The sequence below is a fragment of the Hyperolius riggenbachi genome, chromosome 10 (assembly GCF_040937935.1).
Source record: "Hyperolius riggenbachi isolate aHypRig1 chromosome 10, aHypRig1.pri, whole genome shotgun sequence".
In the NCBI taxonomy this organism is placed as follows: Eukaryota; Metazoa; Chordata; class Amphibia; order Anura; family Hyperoliidae; genus Hyperolius; species Hyperolius riggenbachi.
Genome location: NC_090655.1, coordinates 295,272,238 through 295,296,389, shown reverse-complemented (window position 1 = coordinate 295,296,389; position 24,152 = coordinate 295,272,238). Strand labels below are relative to the sequence as shown.

General features: G+C 47.1%; 1 protein-coding gene across 6 annotated transcripts in view; it reads right to left on the bottom strand.

The window, feature by feature from the left end:
• Positions 1-6,765: 6,765 nt before the first annotated feature.
• Positions 6,766-24,152, bottom strand: part of LOC137535616 (oocyte zinc finger protein XlCOF7.1-like) — a 90,227-nt gene continuing 72,840 nt past the window's right edge. For 3 of the 6 annotated variants that reach the window (XM_068257473.1, XM_068257471.1, XM_068257472.1), the window contains exons 3-6: positions 23,093-23,248; positions 22,505-22,666; positions 10,738-10,861; positions 6,766-10,179 (exon numbers count right to left, since the gene is read on the bottom strand). In XM_068257473.1, the coding sequence (XP_068113574.1) occupies positions 7,649-10,179; positions 10,738-10,861; positions 22,505-22,666; positions 23,093-23,248 (2,973 nt within the window). In that variant the 3' untranslated portion in view covers positions 6,766-7,648. The remainder of the gene's footprint in view (positions 10,180-10,737; positions 10,862-22,504; positions 22,667-23,092; positions 23,249-24,152) is intronic. The other 3 variants (XM_068257475.1, XM_068257474.1, XM_068257476.1) reach the window with 3 other exon arrangements.

The window sequence follows — 24,152 nt, the reverse complement described above, 5'->3', positions numbered from 1 at the left end:
GACTCGGGGATTAGATGAAGTCACAGAGGACGTAGATCTACTGACTCGGGGCTTAGATGAAGTCACAGAGGACGTAGATCTACTGACTCGTATCTTAGATGAAGTCACAGAGGACGTAGATCTACTGACTCGTGGCTTAGTTGAAGTCACAGAGGACGTAGATCTACTGACTCGGGGCTTAGATGAAGTCACAGAGGACGTAGATCTACTGACTCGTGGCTTAGATGAAGTCACAGAGGATGTAGATCTACTGACTCGGGGCTTAGATGAAGTCACAGAGGACGTAGATCTACTGACTCGGGGCTTAGATTAATTAACAGAGGACGTAGATCTACTGACTCGGGGCTTAGATGAAGTCACAGAGGACGTAGATCTACTGACTCAGGGCTTAGATGAAGTCACAGAGGACGTAGATCTACTGACTCGGGGCTTAGATGAAGTCACAGAGGACATAGATCTACTGACTTGTGGCTTACATGAAGTCACAGAGGACGTAGATCTACTGACTCGGGGCTTAGATGAAGTCACAGAGGACGAAGATCTACTGACTCGGGGCTTAGATGAATTCACAGAGGACGTAGATCTACTGACTGGTGGCTTAGATGAAGTCACAGAGGACGTAGATCTACTGACTCGGGGCTTAGATGAAGTCACAGAGGACGTAGATCTACTGCCTCGTATCTTAGATGAAGTCACAGAGAACGTAGATCTACTGACTTGTGGCTTAGATGAAGTCACAGAGGACGTAGATCTACTGACTCGGGGCTTAGATGAAGTCACAGAGGACGTAGATCTACTGACTTGTGGCTTACATGAAGTCACAGAGGACGTAGATCTACTGACTCGGGGCTTAGAAGAAGTCACAGAGGACGTAGATCTACTGACTCGGGGCTTAGATGAAGTCACAGAAGACGTAGATCTACTGACTTGTGGCTTACATGAAGTCACAGAGGACGTAGATCTACTGACTCGGGGCTTAGATGAAGTCACAGAGGACGTAGATCTACTGACTCGGGGCTTAGATGAGCGGATTGCAGATTGAGTGCGGGTAGCAGGTCTGCAGGTATGAAAAATTGGACTCTTGAAGGTCTCTAGCTCAGAGTTATTTTCATGTTTAATCCTAATTATTTTTATTGTATCGATTTGCTTCAATTGCCAGACCTTGGCCTCAATTCACTAAGCTTATCTCCTGTCTTTAATGTTTCTAGAGTTGTTACCATGGTGACGAGGCGTGTGGTATTCAGGAAACATTTTACCTCAGGCAAACCTAAAGTTAACTCTTCTGTCTTTAAGTGAACTCTTCAATCCTTAAAATAACTCCAGAATTCTAACGTTAAAGACAGGCTGTTAATTAACTGCATGTGAAAATAACTACAGAGGAAGTAACTTAGGGAATGAAGAGATAAGATAACTCTCTCACTGTGTGGAGGTAAGTTTTCTCTTGCCTTATTATCTCCAGCATGATCTTAGTGAATTGAGGCCCTTGTTTCCCACTTATGGACCAGAGCAGTTTTGACAGGTAAGCCATTTCCTTTTTTATTGAGAAATAACTTTATCCCTACTTATGACACGGAAATGAAAATACTTATTTATTTATTTAATTTATAAAGCACCAACATATTGTGCAGTGCTGAAAATATATAAATTTTTTCCAAGACAGACTAGGCTTGCATTGTATGCCATTTTTTCCCTCGAAAAAAATTGTTTTCTATGAATTTTAATGGGAAAACAAGGGAAAAAATAGAAAAAACACATTATTTCTCAGTTTTACCAATTCCAGTTTAAAAATAAAAAGTGCTTCTGTAGATAAAAATCACAAATTTTGTTTGGCTGTTCTTGCCGCTTATCACAAAACTAGATTATATTTCTGTCACAATTTATGGTAAAGATATTTTATTTTCTCAGTTCATAGTGAAAAATACACTCTGTAGAATTATTTCAAAATCAAAGTATATTTAATGGTAAAAATCAATCTCATTAGCTCAGGAAACATATATTCCTGTTCACCAATTATTGCTACATCAGATAGTGCCAGAGGTGTGCACAGGAGTAAGCCCAATCCTGCACAGCACTGCTTCTGCTACAAGACGTACATCTACTGACTCGGGGCTTAGATGAAGTCACAGAGGACATAGATCTACTGACTCGGAGCTTAGATGAAGTCACAGAGGACATAGATCTACTGACTCGGGGCTTAGATGAAGTCACAGAGGACGTAGATCTACTGACTCGGGGCTTAGATAAAGTCACAGAGGACGTATATCTACTGACTCGGGGCTTAGATGAAGTCACAGAGGACGTAGATCTACTGACTTGTGGCTTACATGAAGTCACAGAGGACGTAGATCTACTGACTCGGGGCTTAGATGAAGTCACAGTGGACGTAGATCTACTGACTCGGGGCTTAGATGAAGTCACAGAAGACGTAGATCTACTGACTCGGGGCTTAGATGAAGTCACAGGGGACGTAGATCTACTGACTCGGGGCTTAGATGAAGTCACAGAGGATGTAGATCTACTGACTCGGGGCTTAGATGAAGTCACAGAGGACGTAGATCTACTGACTCGGGGCTTAGATGAAGTCACACAGAACGTAGATCTACTGACTCGGGGATTAGATGAAGTCACAGAGGACGTAGATCTACTGACTCGGGGCTTAGATTAAGTCACAGAGGACGTAGATCTACTGACTCGGGGCTTAGATGAAGTCACAGAGGACGTAGATCTACTGACTCGTGGCTTAGTTGAAGTCAAAGATGACGTAGATCTACTGACTCGTGGCTTAGTTGAAGTCACAGAGGACGTAGATCTACTGACTCGGGGCTTAGATGAAGTCACAGAGGACGTAGATCTACTGACTCGTGGCTTAGATGAAGTCACAGAGGATGTAGATCTACTGACTCGGGGCTTAGATGAAGTCACAGAGGACGTAGATCTACTGACTCAGGGCTTAGATGAAGTCACAGAGGACGTAGATCTACTAACTCGGGGCTTAGATGAAGTCACAGAGGACGTAGATCTACTGACTCGGGGCTTAGATGAAGTCACAGAGGACGTAGATCTACTGACTCGGGGCTTAGATGAAGTCACAGAGGACGTATATCTACTGACTCGGTGCTTAGATGAAGTCACAGAGGACGTAGATCTACTGACTCGGGGCTTAGATTAAGTCACAGCGGACGTAGAGCTACTGACTCGGGGCTTAGATGAAGTCACAGAGGACGTAGATCTACTGACTCGGGGCTTAGATGAAGTCACAGAGGACATAGATCTACTGACTTGTGGCTTACATGAAGTCACAGAGGAACGTAGATCTACTGACTCGGGGCTTAGATAAAGTCACAGAGGACGTAGATCTACTGACCTGTGGCTTGCATGAAGTCACAGAGGACGTAGATCTACTGACTCGGGGCTTAGATGAAGTCACAGAGGACGTAGATCTACTGACTCGGGGCTTAGATGAAGTCACAGAGGACGTAGATCTACTGACTCGTGGCTTAGATGAAGTCACAGAGGACGTAGATCTACTGACTCGGGGCTTACATGAAGTCACAGAAGACGTAGATCTACTGACTTGTGGCTTACATGAAGTCACAGAGGACGTAGATCTACTGACTCTGGGCTTAGATGTAGTCACAGAGGACGTAGATCTACTGACTCGGGGCTTAGATGAGCGGATTGCGGGTTGAGTGCGGGTAGCAGGTCTGCAGGTATGAAAAATTGGACTCTTGCAGGCCTCTAGCTCAGAGTTATTTTCATGTTTAATCCTTATTATTTTTATTGTATCGATTTGCTTCAATTGCCAGACCTTGGCCTCAATTCACTAAGCTTATCTCCTGTCTTTAATGTTTCTAGAGTTGTTACCATGGTGACGAGGCGTGTGGTATTCAGGAAACATTTTACCTCAGGCAAACCTAAAGTTAACTCTTCTGTCTTTAAGTGAACTCTTCAATCCTTAAAATAACTCCAGAATTCTAACGTTAAAGACAGGCTGTTAATTAACTGCATGTGAAAATAACTACAGAGGAAGTAACTTAGGGAATGAAGAGATAAGATAACTCTCTCACTGTGTGGAGGTAAGTTTTCTCTTGCCTTATTATCTCCAGCATGATCTTAGTGAATTGAGGCCCTTGTTTCCCACTTATGGACCAGAGCAGTTTTGACAGTTTAGCCATTTCCTTTTTTATTGAGAAATAACTTTATCCCTACTTATGACACAGAAATGAAAATATTTATTTAATTATTTTATTTATAAAGCGCCAACATATTGTGCAGCGCTGAAAATATATATTTTTTTTCCAAGACAGACTAGGCTTGCATTGTATGCCATTTTTTCCCTCGAAAAACTTTGTTTTCTATGAATTTTAATGGGAAAACAAGGGGAAAAAATTGAAAAAACACATTATTTCTCAGTGTTACCAATTCCAGTTTAAAAATAAAAAGTGCTTCTGTAGATAAAAATCACAAATTTTGTTTGGCTTTTCTTACCGCTTATCACAAAACCTAGATTATGTTTCTGTCACAATTTATGGTGAAGATATTTTATTTTCTCAGTTCATAGTGAAAAATACACTCTGTAGAATTATTTCAAAATCAAAGTATATTTAATGGTAAAAATCAATCTCATTAGCTCAGGAAACATGTATTCCTGTTCACCAATTAGTGCTGCATCAGATAGTGCCAGAGGTGTGCACAGGAGTAAGCCCAATCCTGCACAGCACTGCTTCTGCTACAAGACGTACATCTACTGACTTAGGGCTTAGATGAAGTCACAGAGGACATAGATCTGCTGACTCTGGGCTTAGATGAAGTCACAGAGGACATAGATCTACTGACTTGTGGCTTAGATGAAGTCACAGAGGATGTAGATCTACTGACTCGGGGCTTAGATGAAGTCACAGAGGACGTACATCTACTGACTCGGGGCTTAGATGAAGTCACAGAGGACGTAGATCTACTGACTCGGGGCTTAGATGAAGTCACAGAGGACGTATATCTACTGACTCGGGGCTTACATGAAGTCACAGAGGACGTAGATCTAGATCTACTGACTCAGGGCTTAGATGAAGTCACAGAGGACGTATATCTACTGACTCGGGGCTTAGATGAGGTCACAGAGGACGTATATCTACTGACTCGGGGCTTACATGAAGTCACAGAGGACGTAGATCTACTGACTCGGGGCTTAGATGAAGTCACAGAGGACGTATATCTACTGACTCGGGGCTTACATGAAGTCACAGAGGACGTAGATCTACTGTAGTAGTGGATAAAGTGGTTAAATAAATAAATAAAAGTGGTTTGTCTAAGTGCTGTTCTGAAATCTCTGCAAAGAGCTCACATCTCCTGAGGGAGACGTTACCATAGCCGCTTTGATATTAACCTCCCTGGCGGTTTAATTATTTTGCCAGGGAGGCTGCAATGTGGTTTTTTTTGAATAAAAAAAAAAATATTTCATGCAGCCAACTGAAAGTTGGCTGCATGAAAGCCCACTAGAGGGCGCTCCGGAAGCGTACTTTCGATCGCCTCCGGCAATCGAAAGTAACAAGATAGGCCGCAATGAGCGGCCTATCTTGTTTCGCTTTCCTCGTCGCCATGGCGACGAGCGGAGTGACGTCATGGACGTCAGTCGACGTCCTGACGTCAGAGCCGCCCGATCCAGCCCCTAGCGCCGGCCGGAACTGTTTGTTCCGGCTGCGCTGGGCTCGGGCGGCTGGGGGGACCCTCTTTCGCCGCTGCAAGCGGCGGATCGCCGCGGAGCGGCGGCGATCGGGCAGCACACGCGGCTGGCAAAGTGCCGGCTGCGTGTGCTGCTTTTTACAGAATTGAAATCGGCCCAGCAGGGCCTGAGCGGCGACCTCCGGCGGCATACCCCGAGCTCAGCTCGGGATTACCGCCAAGGTTAATATTGTTGGATTTTCTATCTCTAGAAAGGTTGTGAATTAACCCTTTTTCCTACAGGATTTAGCTTGAGATAGACTTCGTGTATTCGCACGCTTTATTGTGTATCGGTGGCAGCGACCTGGTCTCTATATGAGATCACAGATCGTATCGATTGTACATACAATGTAATCGGACAGTGTGTGGACTCACCAACCAATCCAAAAGGTTACTTTGCCATCAGTGCTGACTGCCTTCAGGATTCCCTCAGGGTTTGAGGCTGAACGGTAAACTGCGGCAAAGGGAACAGGAAGTGGAGGGTGACTGCGCATACGTCAGTGTGTGACTGAGGGGGCTCCACACTATTTCTCACCAGTCACTGTCCCCCCCCATATAGCTTTCCCTGGTGTTCTAGTCCCCCCCCCCCATACTTTTCCCTAGTGCCCCCCCCTTATAGCTTTCCCTGCTCTAGTAGGGGGAGGGATGTCATCCAAAAATCACACCACGTTATGCAGGAGAACAGAGGCACCATAAGGATAAAAGAAAGCTAAATGAGCTTAAAAACCAAATTCTTGGTAAATAGAGGAGGTAGTGGTGGACTTACCTCCTCCAAGTAGACACACAACGACTGTAGTAAAGACAGTCAATATATTTTATTTATGAACTGCAAATATGCAACGCGTTTCGCAGGTTTGATCCCGCTTCATCAGGCAATAACAACGGAGCAATAGCATATGTGGTCAGTAGAAGAGCCAGGCACCTCTGAGACCACATATGCTATTGCTCCGTTGTTATTGCCTGATGAAGCGGGATCAAACCTGCTAAACGCGTTGCATATTTGGAGTTCATAAATAAAATATATTGACTGTCTTTACTACAGTCGTTGTGTGTCTACTTGGAGGAGGTAAGTCCACCACTACCTCCTCTATTTACCAAGAATTTGGTTTTTAAGCTCATTTAGCTTCCTTTTATCCTTTTGGCGCCTCTGTTCTCCTGCATAATATTGAGGCCACCCTGGGTGGAGGGCTGAACCCCCTTTTTCTCATCTACAGAGAGCGACTTCTTATTCCTGAGTGGGGTCAGGAAAATCTCCCCACCTGCCTTTACAGTGGTTGCCTAATGGTAACCCTGGTTTGTGAGTATTAATATTTACTCTATTTAGTAACCATTTACCAGTACAGATTACACTATTGGGGCTCTTGGTGTTCCTTGTTTTATCTCGTCAAAAATCACACCACGATTGTAGACTTGAGTGAGACTGTAATATCCTGTGGTGATTGGTCGCTTGGCACGACGCCGGTGGTAAACATGTGGCAAGTTCCTCAATGGTAAAGTAAACATAAAAAAGGGTGGGAGACCCAAACAGCTTTTTTTGAGAAATAGGTAGATAGAAACTGCCAGGCACAGCCTGATTCTCTGATGTGGTCTCTGCTGGGGGCTCTCTTGTGCCTATAACCAAAACTGCCATGTACAGCCTGATTCTCTGATGTGGTCTCTGCTGGGGGCTCTCTTGTGCCTATAACCAAAACTGCCATGTACAGCCCGATTCCCTGATGTGGTCTTTGCTGGGGGCTCTCTTGTGCCTACAACCAAAACCACCAGGCACAGCCTGAGTCTCTGATGTGGTCTTTGCTGGAGGCTCTCTTGGGCCTACACCAGAAAAGTTTGAGACAGTGCTTTACCACATTGGAAACAGTCTGTGCTTTGCCATGTTAGAGATGGTCAGTGCTTTGCTCCCGGTATTGACAATGAGCAGGAGAAGATACTTTTAACTGCAGTCCGAGGAGCTAGGAGGAACTCTCTTTCTAGCATGAGAACTCTGATGAACCACTAATGCTGATCTTTTGGAGAACACCCTTCCACATTCCAGGCACTTGTGCATTTTCTGGTTGGCATGAGTTTTCTGATGGTTTGCCAAGGTCACTTTGTTGTGAAACCATCTGCCACAATACAGGCACTCGTGGGACAAATGTGTCTTCTCATGAATATGTAAAGCCTCTTTAGAGGAACAAGAATGGCTGCAATAGGAACAGAGGAAGAGACTGTCCATTTGATGCATTTTTTTATGTTCAAGTAGGTGCGTCCGTTTGACAAAATGCTTCTTACACTCAGTACATGAATATAGGCTTCCATCCACATTGTCCATTGAAAGTTCTTCACTGTACGCTTTCCCTTCACAAGCTTCTACTTGCAGTATGTCCCAATGTTGGCCTGCAGTCTCTCTATTCTTCGTCAGGGAACTACTAAATTTGGGCTCTCTGGAAGCTATACCCATATGGCGCTGTTCATGCAGGTGTAGCTGAACCTTTTGTTTGAAGTGTACATTGCAGAATGGACATTCAAAGGTTTCCATAAGGCACTGGCTGTATTGGTGTTGATTTAGAGTTTGTTTCTCAGAGAACATTTTTCCACACTTGGAACATATATGCGGCTTCCAATCAGTTTTCATGTCTATGTTCCACTGAGGTTTGGGATGGGTTTGTCTCTGATGTATGATGCACTGGTAATTGTTCTTGAATGCCTTCCCACAATCAGCACATCGGAACGGCAGTTGGGTTGTGTGTGTTACTTGATGCTCACGGAGCTGTTTGGGCTTTAGGAAAAGCTTCCCACACTCGGAACACTGAGGAACTTTCCTTTTAGAGTGATCTCTCCAATATTTGGTGAGGTTGGAGATGTCCCCAACAGGTCCCTTTGCTTGACCGGCCGCTAGCGTTGGCGATGTTGGAATCTTCAGCATTTGGCTCTGAAGTACTGGGCTGATGTGGAGCTGCAGAAGAACAATATTCTTGGAGTCACTTTGTGCAGCTGGAGTGTTACTGGAAGTTGGAGTCAGAGCCCCATATTCTAGATTCAGAGACTTAGCAGAGATATCGGTCTCCAAGTCTGTCACCCTGATGGACGGGTCATTCAGTCCCATGGCAGAGTCATCATTTGTATCTGCAGACACCTCCATTTTCTCTTCAAGGTGCTGATCTGTCAGATCTTCTCCTCCATCTGAATGGGTTTCCTCTTTAACATGACAGAATGTAGGTAGCCACTCAGTTTTCAGGAGACTGTCCTCTTCACATGAGCTGGGTTCCTGTTTTATAGTAACAGATGTATACCGTGCAGGATCCATGGGTGTATAGTTGCCAGAATTGTGGAGATTTCCCTCTTCCCATGAATGGGGCTCTACTTTAATAGTAACAGAAGCACTAGTGGATGTACAGGTGGGCCAATTTGGAAGATTTTCCCCTGCACACAAGTCAGGTTCTTCCTTGACCTGAACAGATGTATACAGTGTTCCACCTATGGATTTACCATACAGGAGGTCTTCCTCTTCAGATGATTGGGGTTCTTGCTTTACATGGGACAAGCAGAACTCTGTGGGTTCAGGAAGGGTAGAAGGTGGTAGATACTCCTCTTCCCATGGGTGGGATGCCACTTCCACCTGAGCAGAAGGACAATGTGAAGAAATGATCACCGGAAGACCGGAATCCTCCTTTCCATGCATAGAGAAAGAAGATTGTTCTTCTTGGCATTCAGGTCCCTCCTGATCAGAAAAAGATGAATATGTTGTATGAAGGACAAGTTGATTTACCTCTTTAAAAGACAGGGGTGTGTTAACCTGAAAGGTGTTCGTGTATTCCATGGGGGAAGGGTAACCTGCATCAGGAGAGCTGGCCTCCTCCACAGTACAAGCGGAGACTGGTAGCATAGACCCCGGGGGAGGACAGGTTGTGGTTTTGACATATAGACTATCACATACGAGAGGTTCTTGCAAGGCGGGAGGGGACAATGGCAACGTAGGACCTTCCAAAGGACACGTGTTGGACCTGGCATTCAAGTTTTCAGGCGTGTGGAACTCCTTCTTAGTGGTTGCAGATACTAACAGACTTGGACCAGATGGAGGATAGCCTGAGATCCTGGCATTCCAACCATCATGTGTGTAGGACTCCTCCACTGTGGGTGCAGGCACTGGCAGGATACAACTAGCTGAAGAACACGTTTCGGACTGGTAGTCAAGTCCTTCAGATGAGCAGGGATCCTTTATGAATGGTGCAGACATTGCCAGTGTTGGACTTGCTGGAGAACACCATGTGGACTTGGAGTTGAAGTCATAAGATGAGCAGGGCTTCTCTATGGAAGGTGCAGACACTGGCAGGGTAGGAACGTTTTCAGTAAGGCACTTGGTGGCCACAGTCTGTGTCTCCTGGTTCTGGTCACTCACTACGGCAGTGTTTGGGGAGTCAGCATTATTACTTCTATGCAGGTTGGGATGATCTGAAGAAGAAACCCCCTCAGTCCATGGATTACCTATGGGAAAAAAAACACCCAAATTTATTTCATTGGGAATTGTACAATAACTGCCACTGAATATAACACCACTCAGTCTAACAATAACTGCCACTGAATATAACACCACTCAATCTAACAATAACTGCCACTAAATATAGCACCACTAAAATCTAACAATAACTGCCACTGAATATAATATCACTTAATCTAACACTAACTGCCACTGAATATAATACCACTCAATCCAACACTAACTGCCACTGAATATAACACCACTCAATCTAACAATACTGCCACTGAATATAACACCACTCAGTCTAACAATAACTGCCACTGAATATAATAGCACTCAGTCTAACAATAACTGCCACTGAATATAACACCACTCAGTCTAACACTAACTGCCACTGACTATAATAGCACTCAGTCTAACAATAACTGCCACTGAATATAACACCAGTCTAACAATAACTGCCACTGACTATAATAGCACTCAACGAACTGCCACTGAATACACAGTAACACCACTCAATTCATGACTGTAGTTTCCTCCTACCAATATACATATCCGCTTACCCCATAACTCAGCAGGGTGCTGTTCCTCCTTCATGACATCCTTGTAGAGGTCCTTGTGTCCTGCTACATACTGCCACTCCTCCATGGAGAAATAGACAGTGACATCATCACACCTTATAGGAACCTGAAACACACAATGGTACAGTAACCACCCAGACACGCCCCTTGTGTTACTGGATAATATCACATAATTCCCTGCTCACCACCCAGACACGCCCCTTGTGTTACTGGATAATATCCCATAATTCCCAGCACCTCTCACCACCCATACACGCCCCTTGTGTTACTGGATAATATCCCATAATTCCCAGCACCTCTCACCATCCAGACACACCCCTTGTGTTACTGGATAATGTCCCATAATTCCCTGCTCACCACCCAGACCCCCCCTTGTGTTACTGGATAATGTCCCATAATTCCCTGCTCATCACCCAGACACGCCCCTTGTGTTACTGGATAATGTTCCATAATTCCCTGCTCACCACCCAGACACTCCCCTTGTGTTACTGGATAATGTCCCATAATTCCCTGCTCATCACCCAGACACGCCCCTTGTGTTACTGGATAATGTCCCATAATTCCCAGCACCTCACACCACCCAGACACGCCCCTTGTGTTACTGGATAATATCCCATAATTCCCAGCACCTCTCACCACCCAGACACGCCCCTTATGTTACTGGATAATGTCCCATAATTCCCAGCACCTCTCACCACCCAGACACGCCCCTTATGTTACTGGATAATGTCCCATAATTCCCAGCACCTCTCTCCACCCAGACACGCCCCTTGTGTTACTGGATAATGTCCCATAATTCCCTGCTCACCACCCAGACACGCCCCTTGTGTTACTGGATTATGTCCCATAATTCCCAGCACCTCTCTCCACCCAGACACGCCCCTTGTGTTACTGGATAATATCCCATAATTCCCTGATCCCCACCCAGACACGCCCCTTGTGTTACTGGATAATGTCTCATAATTCCCAGCACTGCTCACCACCCAGACACGCCCTTTGTGTTACTGGATAATATCCCATAATTCCCAGCACCTCTCACCCCCCAGACACACCCCTTGTGTTACTGGATAATGTCTCATAATTCCCAGTACTGCTCACCACCCAGACACGCCCTTTGTGTTACTGGATAATATCCCATAATTCCCAGCACCTCTCACCCCCCAGACACACCCCTTGTGTTACTGGATAATGTCCCACAATTCCCTGCTCACCACCAGGCCCGGATTTCTGCAAAGGTCACAGAGGCCACGGCCTAGGGCGATAAAATCAGATAAGATCAGAAGGGCGGCATGACTTGGAGAGAGAAGAAGTCATATGTCAAAGTAAATCATCTCCTCTGTTCCCGCAGCGCAGCCAGCCAGCGCCCTGCTCTGCACTAATAGAGGAATTCCAGAGTTCCCCAATCCCTGCACCTCTCACTTCCTGATGTGTTATAACAATCAGGATCAATCATAACTGTCACCTGATGATCCAATTATTTATATGGATCGACATACAGTACAAGTGGATGTGAGAAATACCAGGGATTTACATTACAAAGAAGATAAAACTAAGTTCCGCTGAGTTCTAATGCAGGCATTCACAAACATTTCTGCTAGTTTCTTCGCCTTCTCTTTTAGAGCTGTGACACTGTCTGACCCCAGCAGTTGTAAATTACACTTTCTTATCTAGGCCTAATTTATTGCTTTTTTTTCTTTCTAGCCAGTGATCTCCTCTCTGCTTAAGTTAACTCTTTCCTGACTCATTTTCTGTCCTTCATCTCCGACCATCTATGATAACTGCTGCAGCCTGGAATAAAAATGCTGTATGCTTCCCTTTCATTGCTAAACTGTCACTGTCACCTGAGCTGTTACTACCTCTATGCTAGTGTGTATGAATTGGCATCCTTCTGCTTTCCTGTAGCATTAGAGCATTCTACCATCTTAGCCATCAGCGAAAGCAGAGAGTTTTGAATCAGAGTGATACCATTTATTGGCTTAAAAGAAAAAGAGTAATCTTTCTGCTAATAAGCCTTCTTCAGACTTTGTTCCTGTATACTGCCAATATGTTAGAGCACACCGCCATATGTACATTCAGCATTCAAAAGAGATACGTAGATTTTTCAGCAAATATAAATAAATGTCATTCAGATGCTTTAAAGTGGAGCTGAACTCTTGCACAGGACAGAAGGAAACCATGCAGAGACATGTACCATGTATGTATTTAGAGAGCCTTTTGAATTCTTCCACATCTGTGTCTAATCACAAATTTGATATCTTCCCTGTGTCACCTGACTGCCACAGCATATAAGCTTATTTTAAAGCACAAGATGTTAATATATTTGCTTCCATGAAAGTAGGAATTAGACACACTGTCTATTTATTGCAGGATTTGTATCAGCTGTAACAAAGAAATGTTTTTTCTTTAAAGGTTATGTTGTTGAGTATCTTTTAGAGCAGAGAGGAAGTTCTGAGTTCAGGTCCACACTAATTACAACCAAACATCCAAAGTGGGTCTTGACAGGATGTTTGCTACTTACCTGTTCTCTGTTTTGTTTGGGCTTTTCTCCATTGCACTGCCCTGCCACCTGTTTGTGGCTCCAACTGCAGTCAGCCGCACAGAGGACAAAGAAGCAGTGCATGCTCTGGCCACTTGCTCTCCCTGTAATTTCCTGCTCCTGCCCAGATGTGCACAGCAACCAAGGCCGGTACAGTGTTATGCATTCTTGACGAGTACCGATCATACATCAGCGTAATTTCTCAAGTATGCATTCCCAGAACACTATCGGCTGCTGTGCACATTCGAGCAGGAGCGCAAATTTCCATCGTGAGAGGACAGAGCATCCACTGATTCTTTGTTCAATGAGGGGCACAGCAGCACAACTGAAATGAGCCCATTCAAACCAGTGATCGCTAGTCAGATAGTTGGACAGAATGTTTTTTGGTGGTGGTGGTGGCGGGGGGGGGGGGGGGGGGGGGGAGGGGGCGCTTGGTGACAGCAGGCCTAGGGCACTGGTAAGTACAAATCCGGCCCTGCTCACCACCCAGACACGCCCCTTTTGTTACTGGAAAATGTCCCATAATTCCCTGCTCACCACCCAGACACGCCCCTTGTGTTACTGGATAATGTCCCATAATTCCTAGCACCTCTAACCACCCCGACACGCCCCTTGTGTTACTGGATAATGTCCCATAATTCCCTGCTCACCACCCAGACATGCCCCTTGTGTTACTGGATAATGTCCCATAATTCCCAGCACCTCTTACCACCCAGACACGCCCCTTATGTTACTGGATAATGTCCCATAATTCCCAGCACCTCTCACCACCCAGACACGTCCCTTGTGTTACTGGATAATGTCCCATAATTCCCAGCACCTCTCACCACCCAGACACGCCCCTTGTGTTACTGGATAATGTCCCATAATTCCAAGCACTTCTCACCACCCAGACACGCCCCTTGTGTTACTGGATAATATCCCATAATACCCAGCACCTCTCACCACCCAGACACGCCCCTTGTGTTCCTGGATAATATCCCATAATACCCAGCACCTCTAACCACCCAGACACGCCCCTTGTGTTACTGGATAATGTCCCATAATTCCCAGCACCTCACACCACCCAGACACGCCCCTTGTGTTACTGGATAATATCCCATAATTCCCAGCACCTCTCACCACCCAGACACGCCCCTTATGTTACTGGATAATGTCCCATAATTCCCAGCACCTCTCTCCACCCAGACACGCCCCTTGTGTTACTGGATAATGTCCCATAATTCCCTGCTCACCACCCAGACACTCCCCTTGTGTTACTGGATAGTGTCCCATAATTCCCTGCTCATCACCCAGACACGGCCCTTGTGTTACTGGATAATGTCCCATAATTCCCAGCACCTCACACCACCCAGACACGCCCCTTGTGTTACTGGATAATATCCCATAATTCCCAGCACCTCTCACCACCCAGACACGCCCCTTGTGTTACTGGATAATGTCCCATAATTCCCTGCTCACCACCCAGACACGCCCCTTGTGTTACTGGATTATGTCCCATAATTCCCAGCACCTCTCTCCACCCAGACACGCCCCTTGTGTTACTGGATAATGTCTCATAATTCCCAGCACTGCTCACCACCCAGACACGCCCCTTATGTTACTGGATTATGTCCCATAATTCCCAGCACCGCTCACCACTCAGACACGCCCTTTGTGTTACTGGATAATCTCCCATAATTCCCAGCACCTCTCACCACCCAGACACACCCCTTGTGATACTAGATAATGTCCCATAATTCCCAGCACCTCTCACCACCCAGACACACCCCTTGTGTTACTGGATAATGTCCCATAATTCCCTGCTCACCACCCAGACACGCCCCTTGCGTTACTGGATAATGTCCCATAATTCCCAGCACCTCTAACCACCCAGACACGCCCCTTGTGTTACTGGATAATGTCCCATAATTCCCTGCTCACCACCCAGACACGCCCCTTGTGTTACTGGATAATGTCCCATAATTCCGTGCTCACCACCCAGACACGCCCCTTGTGTTACTGGATAATGTCCCATAATTCCCTGCTCAACACCCAGACACGTCCCTTGTGTTACTGGATAATGTCCCATAATTCCCAGCACTGCTCACCCACCCAGACACGCCCCTTGTGTTACTGGAAAATGTCCCATAATTCCCTGCTCACCACCCAGGCACGCCCCTTGTGTTACTGGATAATGTCCCATAATTCCTAGCACCTCTTACCACCCAGACACGCCCCTTGTATTACTGGATAATGTCCCATAATTCCCAGCACCTCTTACCACCCAGACACGCCCCTTGTGTTACTGGATAATATCCCATAATTCCCTGCTCACCACCCAGACACGCCCCTTGTGTTACTGGATAATATCCCATAATTCCCTGCACCTCTCACCACCCAGACACGCCCCTTGTGTTACTGGATAATGTCCCATAATTCCCTGCTCACCACCCAGGCACGCCCCTTGTGTAACTGGATTATGTCCCATAATTCCCAGCACCTCTTACCACCCAGACACGCCCCTTGTGTTACTGGATAATATCCAATAATTCCCAGCACCTCTCACCACCCAGACACACCCCTTGTGTTACTGGATAATGTCCCATAATTCCCAGCACCTCTCACCACCCAGACACGCCCCTTGTATTACTGGATAATGTCCCATAATTCCCTGCTCACCACCCAGACACGCCCCTTGTGTTACTGGATAATATCCTATAATTCCCAGCACCTCTCACCACCCAGACACACCCCTTGTGTTACTGTATAATGTCCCATAATTCCCTGCTCACCACCCAGACACGCCCCTTGTGTTACTGGATAATGTCCCATAATTCCCTGCTCACCATCAAGAAACGCCCCTTGTGTTACTGGATAATATCCCATAATTCCCAGCACCTCTCACCACCCAGACACACCCCTTGTGTTACTGTATAATGTCCCATAATTCCCTGCTCACCACCCAGACACGCCCCTTGTGTTACTGGATAATGTCCCATAATTCCCTGCTCACCACCCAGACACGCCCCTTGTGTTACTGGATAATATCCCATAATTCCTAGCACCTCTCACCACCCAGACACGCCCCTTGTGTTACTGGATAATGTCCCATAATTCCCTGCACCTCTCACCACCCAGACCCACCCCTTGTGTTACTGGATAATGTCCCATAATTCCCTGCTCACCACCCAGACACGCCCCTTGTGTTACTGGATAATATCCCATAATTCCCAGCGCCTCTCACCACCCAGACACGCCCCTTGTGTTACTGGATAATATCCCATAATACCCATCACCTCTCACCACCCAGACACGCCCCTTGTGTTACTGGATAATATCCCATAATACCCATCACCTCTCACCACCCAGACACCCCCCTTGTGTTACTGGATAATGTCCCATAATTCCCTGCTCACCACCCAGACACGCCCCTTGTGTTACTGGATAATGTCCCATAATTCCCTGCTCACCTCCCAGACACGCCCCTTGTGTTACTGGATAATGCCCCATAATTCCCAGCACCTCTCACCACCCAGACACGCCCCTTATGTTACTGGATAATGTCCCATAATTCCCAGCACCTCTCACCACCCAGACATGCCCCTTGTGTTACTGGATAATGTCCCATAATTCCCTGCTCACCACCCAGACACGCCCCTTGTGTTACTGGATAATATCCCATAATTCCCAGCGCCTCTCACCACCCAGACACGCCCCTTGTATTACTGGATAATGTCCCATAATTCCCAGCACCTCTTACCACCCAGACACGCCCCTTGTGTTACTGGATAATATCCCATAATTCCCTGCTCACCACCCAGACACGCCCCTTGTGTTACTGGATAATATCCCATAATTCCCTGCACCTCTCACCACCCAGACACGCCCCTTGTGTTACTGGATAATGTCCCATAATTCCCAGCACCTCTCACCACCCAGACACGCCCCTTGTGTTACTGGATAATATCCCATAATTCCCAGCACCTCTCACCACCCAGACACGCCCCTTGTGTTACTGGATAATATCCCATAATTCCCAGCACCTCTCACCACCCAGACACGCCCCTTGTGTTACTGGATAATCTCCCATATTTCCCAGCACCTCTCACCACCCAGACACCCCCCTTGTGTTACTGGATAATGTCCCATAATTCCCTGCTCACCACCCAGACACGCCCCTTGTGTTACTGGATAATGTCCCATAATTCCCTGCTCACCCACCCAGACACGCCCCTTGTGTTACTGGATACTATCCCATAATTCCCTGCTCACCACCCAGACACACCCCTTGTGTTACTGGATAATATCCCATAACTCCCTGCTCACCACCCAGACACGCCCCTTGTGTTACTGGATAATGTCCCATAATTCCCAGCACCTCTCACCACCCAGACACGCCCCTTGTGTTACTGGATAATGCCCCACAAGTCCCAGCACCTCTCACCACCCAGACACGCCCCTTGTGTTACTGGATAATGTCCCACAATTCCCAGCACCTCTAACCATCCAGACACACCCCTTGTGTTACTGGATAATGTCCCTTAATTCCCAGCACCTCTCACCACCCAGACACGCCCCTTGTGTTACTGGATAATATCCCATAATTCCCAGCACCTCTCACCACCCAGACAAGCCCCTTGTGTTACTGGATAATATCCCATAATTCCCAGCACCTCTCACCACCCAGACACACCCCGTGTGTTACTGGATAATATCCCATAATTCCCTGCTCAACACCCAGACACACCCCCTTGTGTTACTGGATAATATCCCATAATTCCCAGCACCTCACAGCACCCAGACACACCCCTTGTGTTACTGGATAATATCCCATAATTCCCAGCACCTCTCACCACCCAGACACGCCCCTTGTGTTACTGGATAATGTCCCATAATTCCCTGCTCACCACCCAGACATGCCCCTTGTGTTACTGGATAATGTCCCATAATTCCCAGCACCTCTAACCACCCAGACACGCCCCTTGTGTTACTGGATAATGTCCCATAATTCCCAGCACCTCACACCACCCAGACACGCCCCTTGTGTTACTGGATAATATCCCATAATTCCCAGCACCTCTCACCACCCAGACACGCCTCTTATGTTACTGGATAATGTCCCATAATTCCCAGCACCTCTCTCCACCCAGAAACGCCCCTTGTGTTACTGGATAATGTCCCATAATTCCTTGCTCACCACCCAGACACGCCCCTTGTGTTACTGGATTATGTCCCATAATTCCCAGCACCTCTCTCCACCCAGACACGCCCCTTGTGTTACTGGATAATGTCTCATAATTCCCAGCACTGCTCACCACCCAGACACACCCCCTTGTGTTACTGGATTATGTCCCATAATTCCCAGCACCTCTCATCACACAGACAGGCCCCTTGTGTTACTGGATAATCTCCCATAATTCCCAGCACCTCTCACCACCCAGACACGCCCCTTGTGTTACTGGATAATATCCCATAATTCCCAGCACCTCTCACCACCCAGACACTCCCCTTGTGTTACTGGATAATGCCCCATAATTCCCAACACCTCTCACCACCCAGACACCCCCCTTGTGTTACTGGATAATGTCCCATAATTCCCTGCTCACCACCCAGACACGCCCCTTGTGTTACTGGATTATGTCCCATAATTCCCAGCACCTCTCACCACACAGACAGGCCCCTTGTGTTACTGGATAATCTCCCATAATTCCCAGCACCTCTCACCACCCAGACACGCCCCTTGTGTTACTGGATAATATCCCATAATTCCCAGCACCTCTCACCACCCAGACACGCCCCTTGTGTTACTGGATAATATTGCATAATTCCCTGCTCACCACCTAGACATGCCCCTTGTGTTACTGGATAATCTCCCATAATTCCCAGCACCTCTCACCACCCAGACACGCCCCTTGTGTTACTGGATAATATACAATAATTCCCAGCACCTCTCACCACCCAGACACGCCCTTGTGTTACTGGATAATATCCAATAATTCCCAGCACCTCTCACCACCCAGACACACCCCTTGTGTTACTGGATAATATCCCATAATACCCAGCACCTCACACCACCCAGACACGCCCCTTGTGTTACTGGATAATATCCCATAATACCCAGCACCTCTCACCACCCAGACACGCCCCTTGTGTTACTGGATAATATCCCATAATACCCATCACCTCTCACCACCCAGACACCCCCCTTGTGTTACTGGATAATGTCCCATAGTTCCCTGCTCACCACCCAGACACGCCCCTTGTGTTACTGGATAATGTCCCATAATTCCCTGCTCACCCACCCAGACACGCCCCTTGTGTTACTGGATACTATCCCATAATTCCCTGCTCACCACCCAGACACACCCCTTGTGTTACTGGATAATATCCCATAATTCCCTGCTCACCTCCCAGACACGCCCCTTGTGTTACTGGATAATGTACCATAATTCCCAGCACCTCTCACCACCCAGACACGCCCCTTGTGTTACTGGATAATGTCCCATAATTCCCTGCTCACCCACCCAGACACGCCCCTTGTGTTACTGGATACTATCCCATAATTCCCTGCTCACCACCCAGACACACCCCTTGTGTTACTGGATAATATCCCATAATTCCCTGCTCACCTCCCAGACACGCCCCTTGTGTTACTGGATAATGTACCATAATTCCCAGCACCTCTCACCACCCAGACACACCACTTGTGTTACTGGATAATATCCCATAATTCCCTGCTCACCACCCAGACACGCCCCTTGTGTTACTGGATAATATCCCATAATTCCCAGCACCTCTCACCACCCAGACACGCCCCTTGTGTTACTGGATAATGTACCATAATTCCCAGCACCTCTCACCACCCAGACATGCCCCTTGTGTTACTGGACAATCTATATATATAATAGAGTAAGTGCCTCAACCTTCAAGCAAGAAGAAGTAGCGCCCTGCCCCCAGGGCCGGTCCAAGCAAGAAGAAGGGGCTGGTCCAAGCAAGAAGAAGAAGTAGTGTCATATCAAACCAAGGGCAAAGAGGGATCATTTGCATATTCAGTAGCAGTGCATTGTGGGTAACCACAAATGTTCACTTGTAGCTGAATTATTGCAGATTTGCTTCTGTTTTAAGAAGGAAAATGACACCAAGCTTTGCTTTTTTTAGTAAGAGGTCTTTTTGGTCTCTTTTATCCTCCTATACATTCTTAGTAGTTTGGGTCACCCTGAGCTGCTTGGTTACTCTGTTGTACTGGTCCAAGCCCTATCTCATACAGCTATATCAATCCTTGCCATGTACTGATGAGGACCAAAAGTCTGAAACAGGCTTTCTACATGTGGATTTGATATGATTGTGCAAAATTTAAAGCTATAGGCTTGCTATACACCAGCGGCTCTGGATGCTTGCTTGGCTTACCAAGGGGGAAAAGGGGTAAGTTGCATATTTGGTAGCAGTGCATTGTGGGTAACCACAAATGTTCACCTATAGCTGAATTTTTGCAGATTTCCTTCTGTTTTAAAAAGGCAAATTACACCAATACAGCGTGCGGCATTGCAGGAAGTGACGACAGTGGAACGCACGCTGGAACACGGAAGAGGTGAGTCATCCCCGCCCGCTGCCTCTTACTAATAGTGGCGTCTGCTACTGTGCTTAAGCAGGAGGGGGAGCGCACATGGGGGACCAAGGTGAGGGTTCCTGCTGAGCTTAAGCTGGAGGGGGAGCGCACATGGGGGACCCAGGTGAGGGGGGGGGGGGTTCCAGCTGAGCTTAAGCTGGAGGTAGAGCACACATGGGGGACCCAGTTGAGGGGGGGTCCAACCCCCCTCCCCGCCGCTGTGCCCAACACCCCTTTCCTGCCCTCTACCATCTTATGTGGCGTACATGTTTGCTACGCCGTGGGTCGGCTAGTATCCCATAATTCCCAGCATCTCTCACCACCCAGACACGCCCCTTGTATTACTGGATAATGTCCAATAATTCCCTGCTCACCACCCAGACACGCCCCTTGTGTTACTGGATAATGTCCCATAATTCTCAGCACCTCTCACCACCCAGACACGTCCCTTGTGTTACTGGATAATATCCCATAATTCTCAGCACCTCTCACCACCCAGACACGTCCCTTGTGTTACTGGATAATCTCCTATAATTCCCTGCTCACCACCCAGTCACACACCTTGTGTTACTGGATAATATCCCATAATACCCAGCACCTCACACCACCCAGACACGCCCCTTGTGTTACTGGATAATATCCCATAATACCCAGCACCTCTCACCACCCAGACACGTCCCTTGTGTTACTGGATAATGTCCCATAATTCCCTGCTCACCACCCAGTCACACACCTTGTGTTACTGGATAATATCCCATAATACCCAGCACCTCACACCACCCAGACACGCCCCTTGTGTTACTGGATAATATCCCATAATACCCAGCACCTTTCACCACCCAGACACGCCACTTGTGTTACTGGATAATATCCCATAATTCCCTGCACCTCTCACCACCCAGACAAGCCCCTTGTGTTACTGGATAATATCCCATAATTCCCTGCTCACCACCCAGACACGTCCCTTGTGTTACTGGATAATATCCCATAATTCCCAGCACCTCTCACCACCCAGACACGCCCCTTGTGTTACTGGATAATGTCCCATAATTCCCTGCTCACCACCCAGACACGCCCCTTGTGTTACTGGATAATGTCCCATAATTCCCAGCACCTCTAACCACCCAGACACGCCCCTTGTGTTACTGGATTATGTCCCATAATTCCCTGCTCACCACCCAGACACGCCCCTTGTGTTACTGGATAATGTCCCATAATTCCCAGCACCTCACACCACCCAGACACGCCCCTTGTGTTACTGGATAATGTCCCATAATTCCCTGCTCACCACCCAGACACGCCCCTCGTGTTACTGGATAATGTCCCATAATTCCCAGCACCTCTAACCACCCAGACACGCCCCTTGTGTTACTGGATAATGTCCCATAATTCCCTGCTCACCACCCAGACACACCCCTTGTGTTACTGGATAATCTCCCATAATTCCCTGCTCACCACCCAGACACACCCCTTGTGTTACTGGATAATCTCCCATAATTCCCAGCACCTCACACCACCCAGACACGCCCCTTGTGTTACTGGATAATGTCCCATAATTCCCTGCTCACCACCCAGACACGCCTCGTGTTACTGGATAATATCCCATGATATCTGGCACCACTAACCTCTCCTGTCAGCAGCTCCGTAATCTTATGAGCCATTTGCACAATATCTTTTTCATGTCCCTCATCCATCCAGTGTGCTCCTGTCTGCAGTCCTTCTGGCTTACATCTACAGGTGTCAGCGGTCACATGTTCACCAGTGGTCTTCTTCACAACTACACAATGCTATGTATACAAAGGAACAAGACCACACATTACCAGCAATTCTGGCATGCCCAGAATCCTCCTCACCTCTCCAGTCACCTGTGTGTTATATTACTAGAGATAAGAGTGACGTCATGTGACCTCCCACAATCCTCCTCACCTCTCCCGTCTCCTGTGTGTTATATTACTAGAGATAAGAGTGATGTCATGTGACCTCCCAGAATCCTTCTCACCTCTCGTCACCTTTGTGTTTTATTACAAGAGAGAGTGATATCATGTGACCTCCCAGAATCCCCCTCACCTCTCCAGACACCTGTGTGTTATATTACTAGAGATAAGAGTGACGTCATGTGACCTCCGAGAACCCTCCTCACCTCTCCGGTCACCTGTGTGTTATATTACTAGAGAGAAGAGTGACGTCATGTGACCTCCCAGAATCCCCCTCACCTCTCCAGTCAAAAGCGCAATGATTTCCAAAGTGAGGTTTAATAATATCTGAAACAGCTCATCCCTCTCCTTTATGGTTGGAGGGGTTTTCTTGGTGTGAGGTGGAACTTCGGATTGGAGATGTTGCTTAGCCAGCCTTCTTAGGTAGTCACTAGCCTGAAAGTAAACAGGAAAAGGAGCATACCTTGTGAACAGGGTCAGGATCAGCTGATAGATATAGCATTTGTAGAACAATCAACGTACATTCCTTCGTAATGTCATTGAAATGGACGTTTTCTGAATGGGTAATATAACGAAAAGAGTGTTTACTGCCATATGCCCATCTGAAATGGATGCAACTGAATAAAGGAGATGGGAGAGGAGGTTCTGAGATGGGTGGAACTGGAGACAGGAGATGGGAGAGGAGGTTCTGAGATGGGTGGAACTGGAGACAGTAGATGGGAGAGGAGGTTCTGAGATGGATGGAACTGGAGACAGGAGATGGGAGAAGAGGTTCTGAGATGGGTGGAACTGGAGACAGGAGATGGGAGAAGAGGTTCTGAGATGGGTGGAACTGGAGACAGTAGATGGGAGAGGAGGTTCTGAGATGGATGGAACTGGAGACAGGAGATGGGAGAAGAGGTTCTGAGATGCGTGGAACTGGAGACAGGAGATGGGAGAGGAGGTTCTGAGATGGGTGGAACTGGAGACAGGAGATGGGAGAGGAGGTTCTGAGATGGATGGAACTGGAGACAGGAGATGGGAGAAGAGGTTCTGAGATGGGTGGAACTGGAGACAGTAGATGGGAGAAGAGGTTCTGAGATGGGTGGAACTGGAGACAGGAGATGGGAGAGGAGGTTCTGAGATGGATGGAACTGGAGACAGGAGATGGGAGAAGAGGTTCTGAGTTGGATGGAACTGGAGACAGGAGATGGGAGAGGAGGTTTTGAGATGGGTGGAACTGGATACAGGAGATGGGAGAGGAGGTTCTGAGATGGGTGGAACTGGAGACAGGAGAGGAGGTTCTGAGATGGATGGAACTGGAGACAGGAGATGGGAGAGGAGGTTCTGAGATGGATGG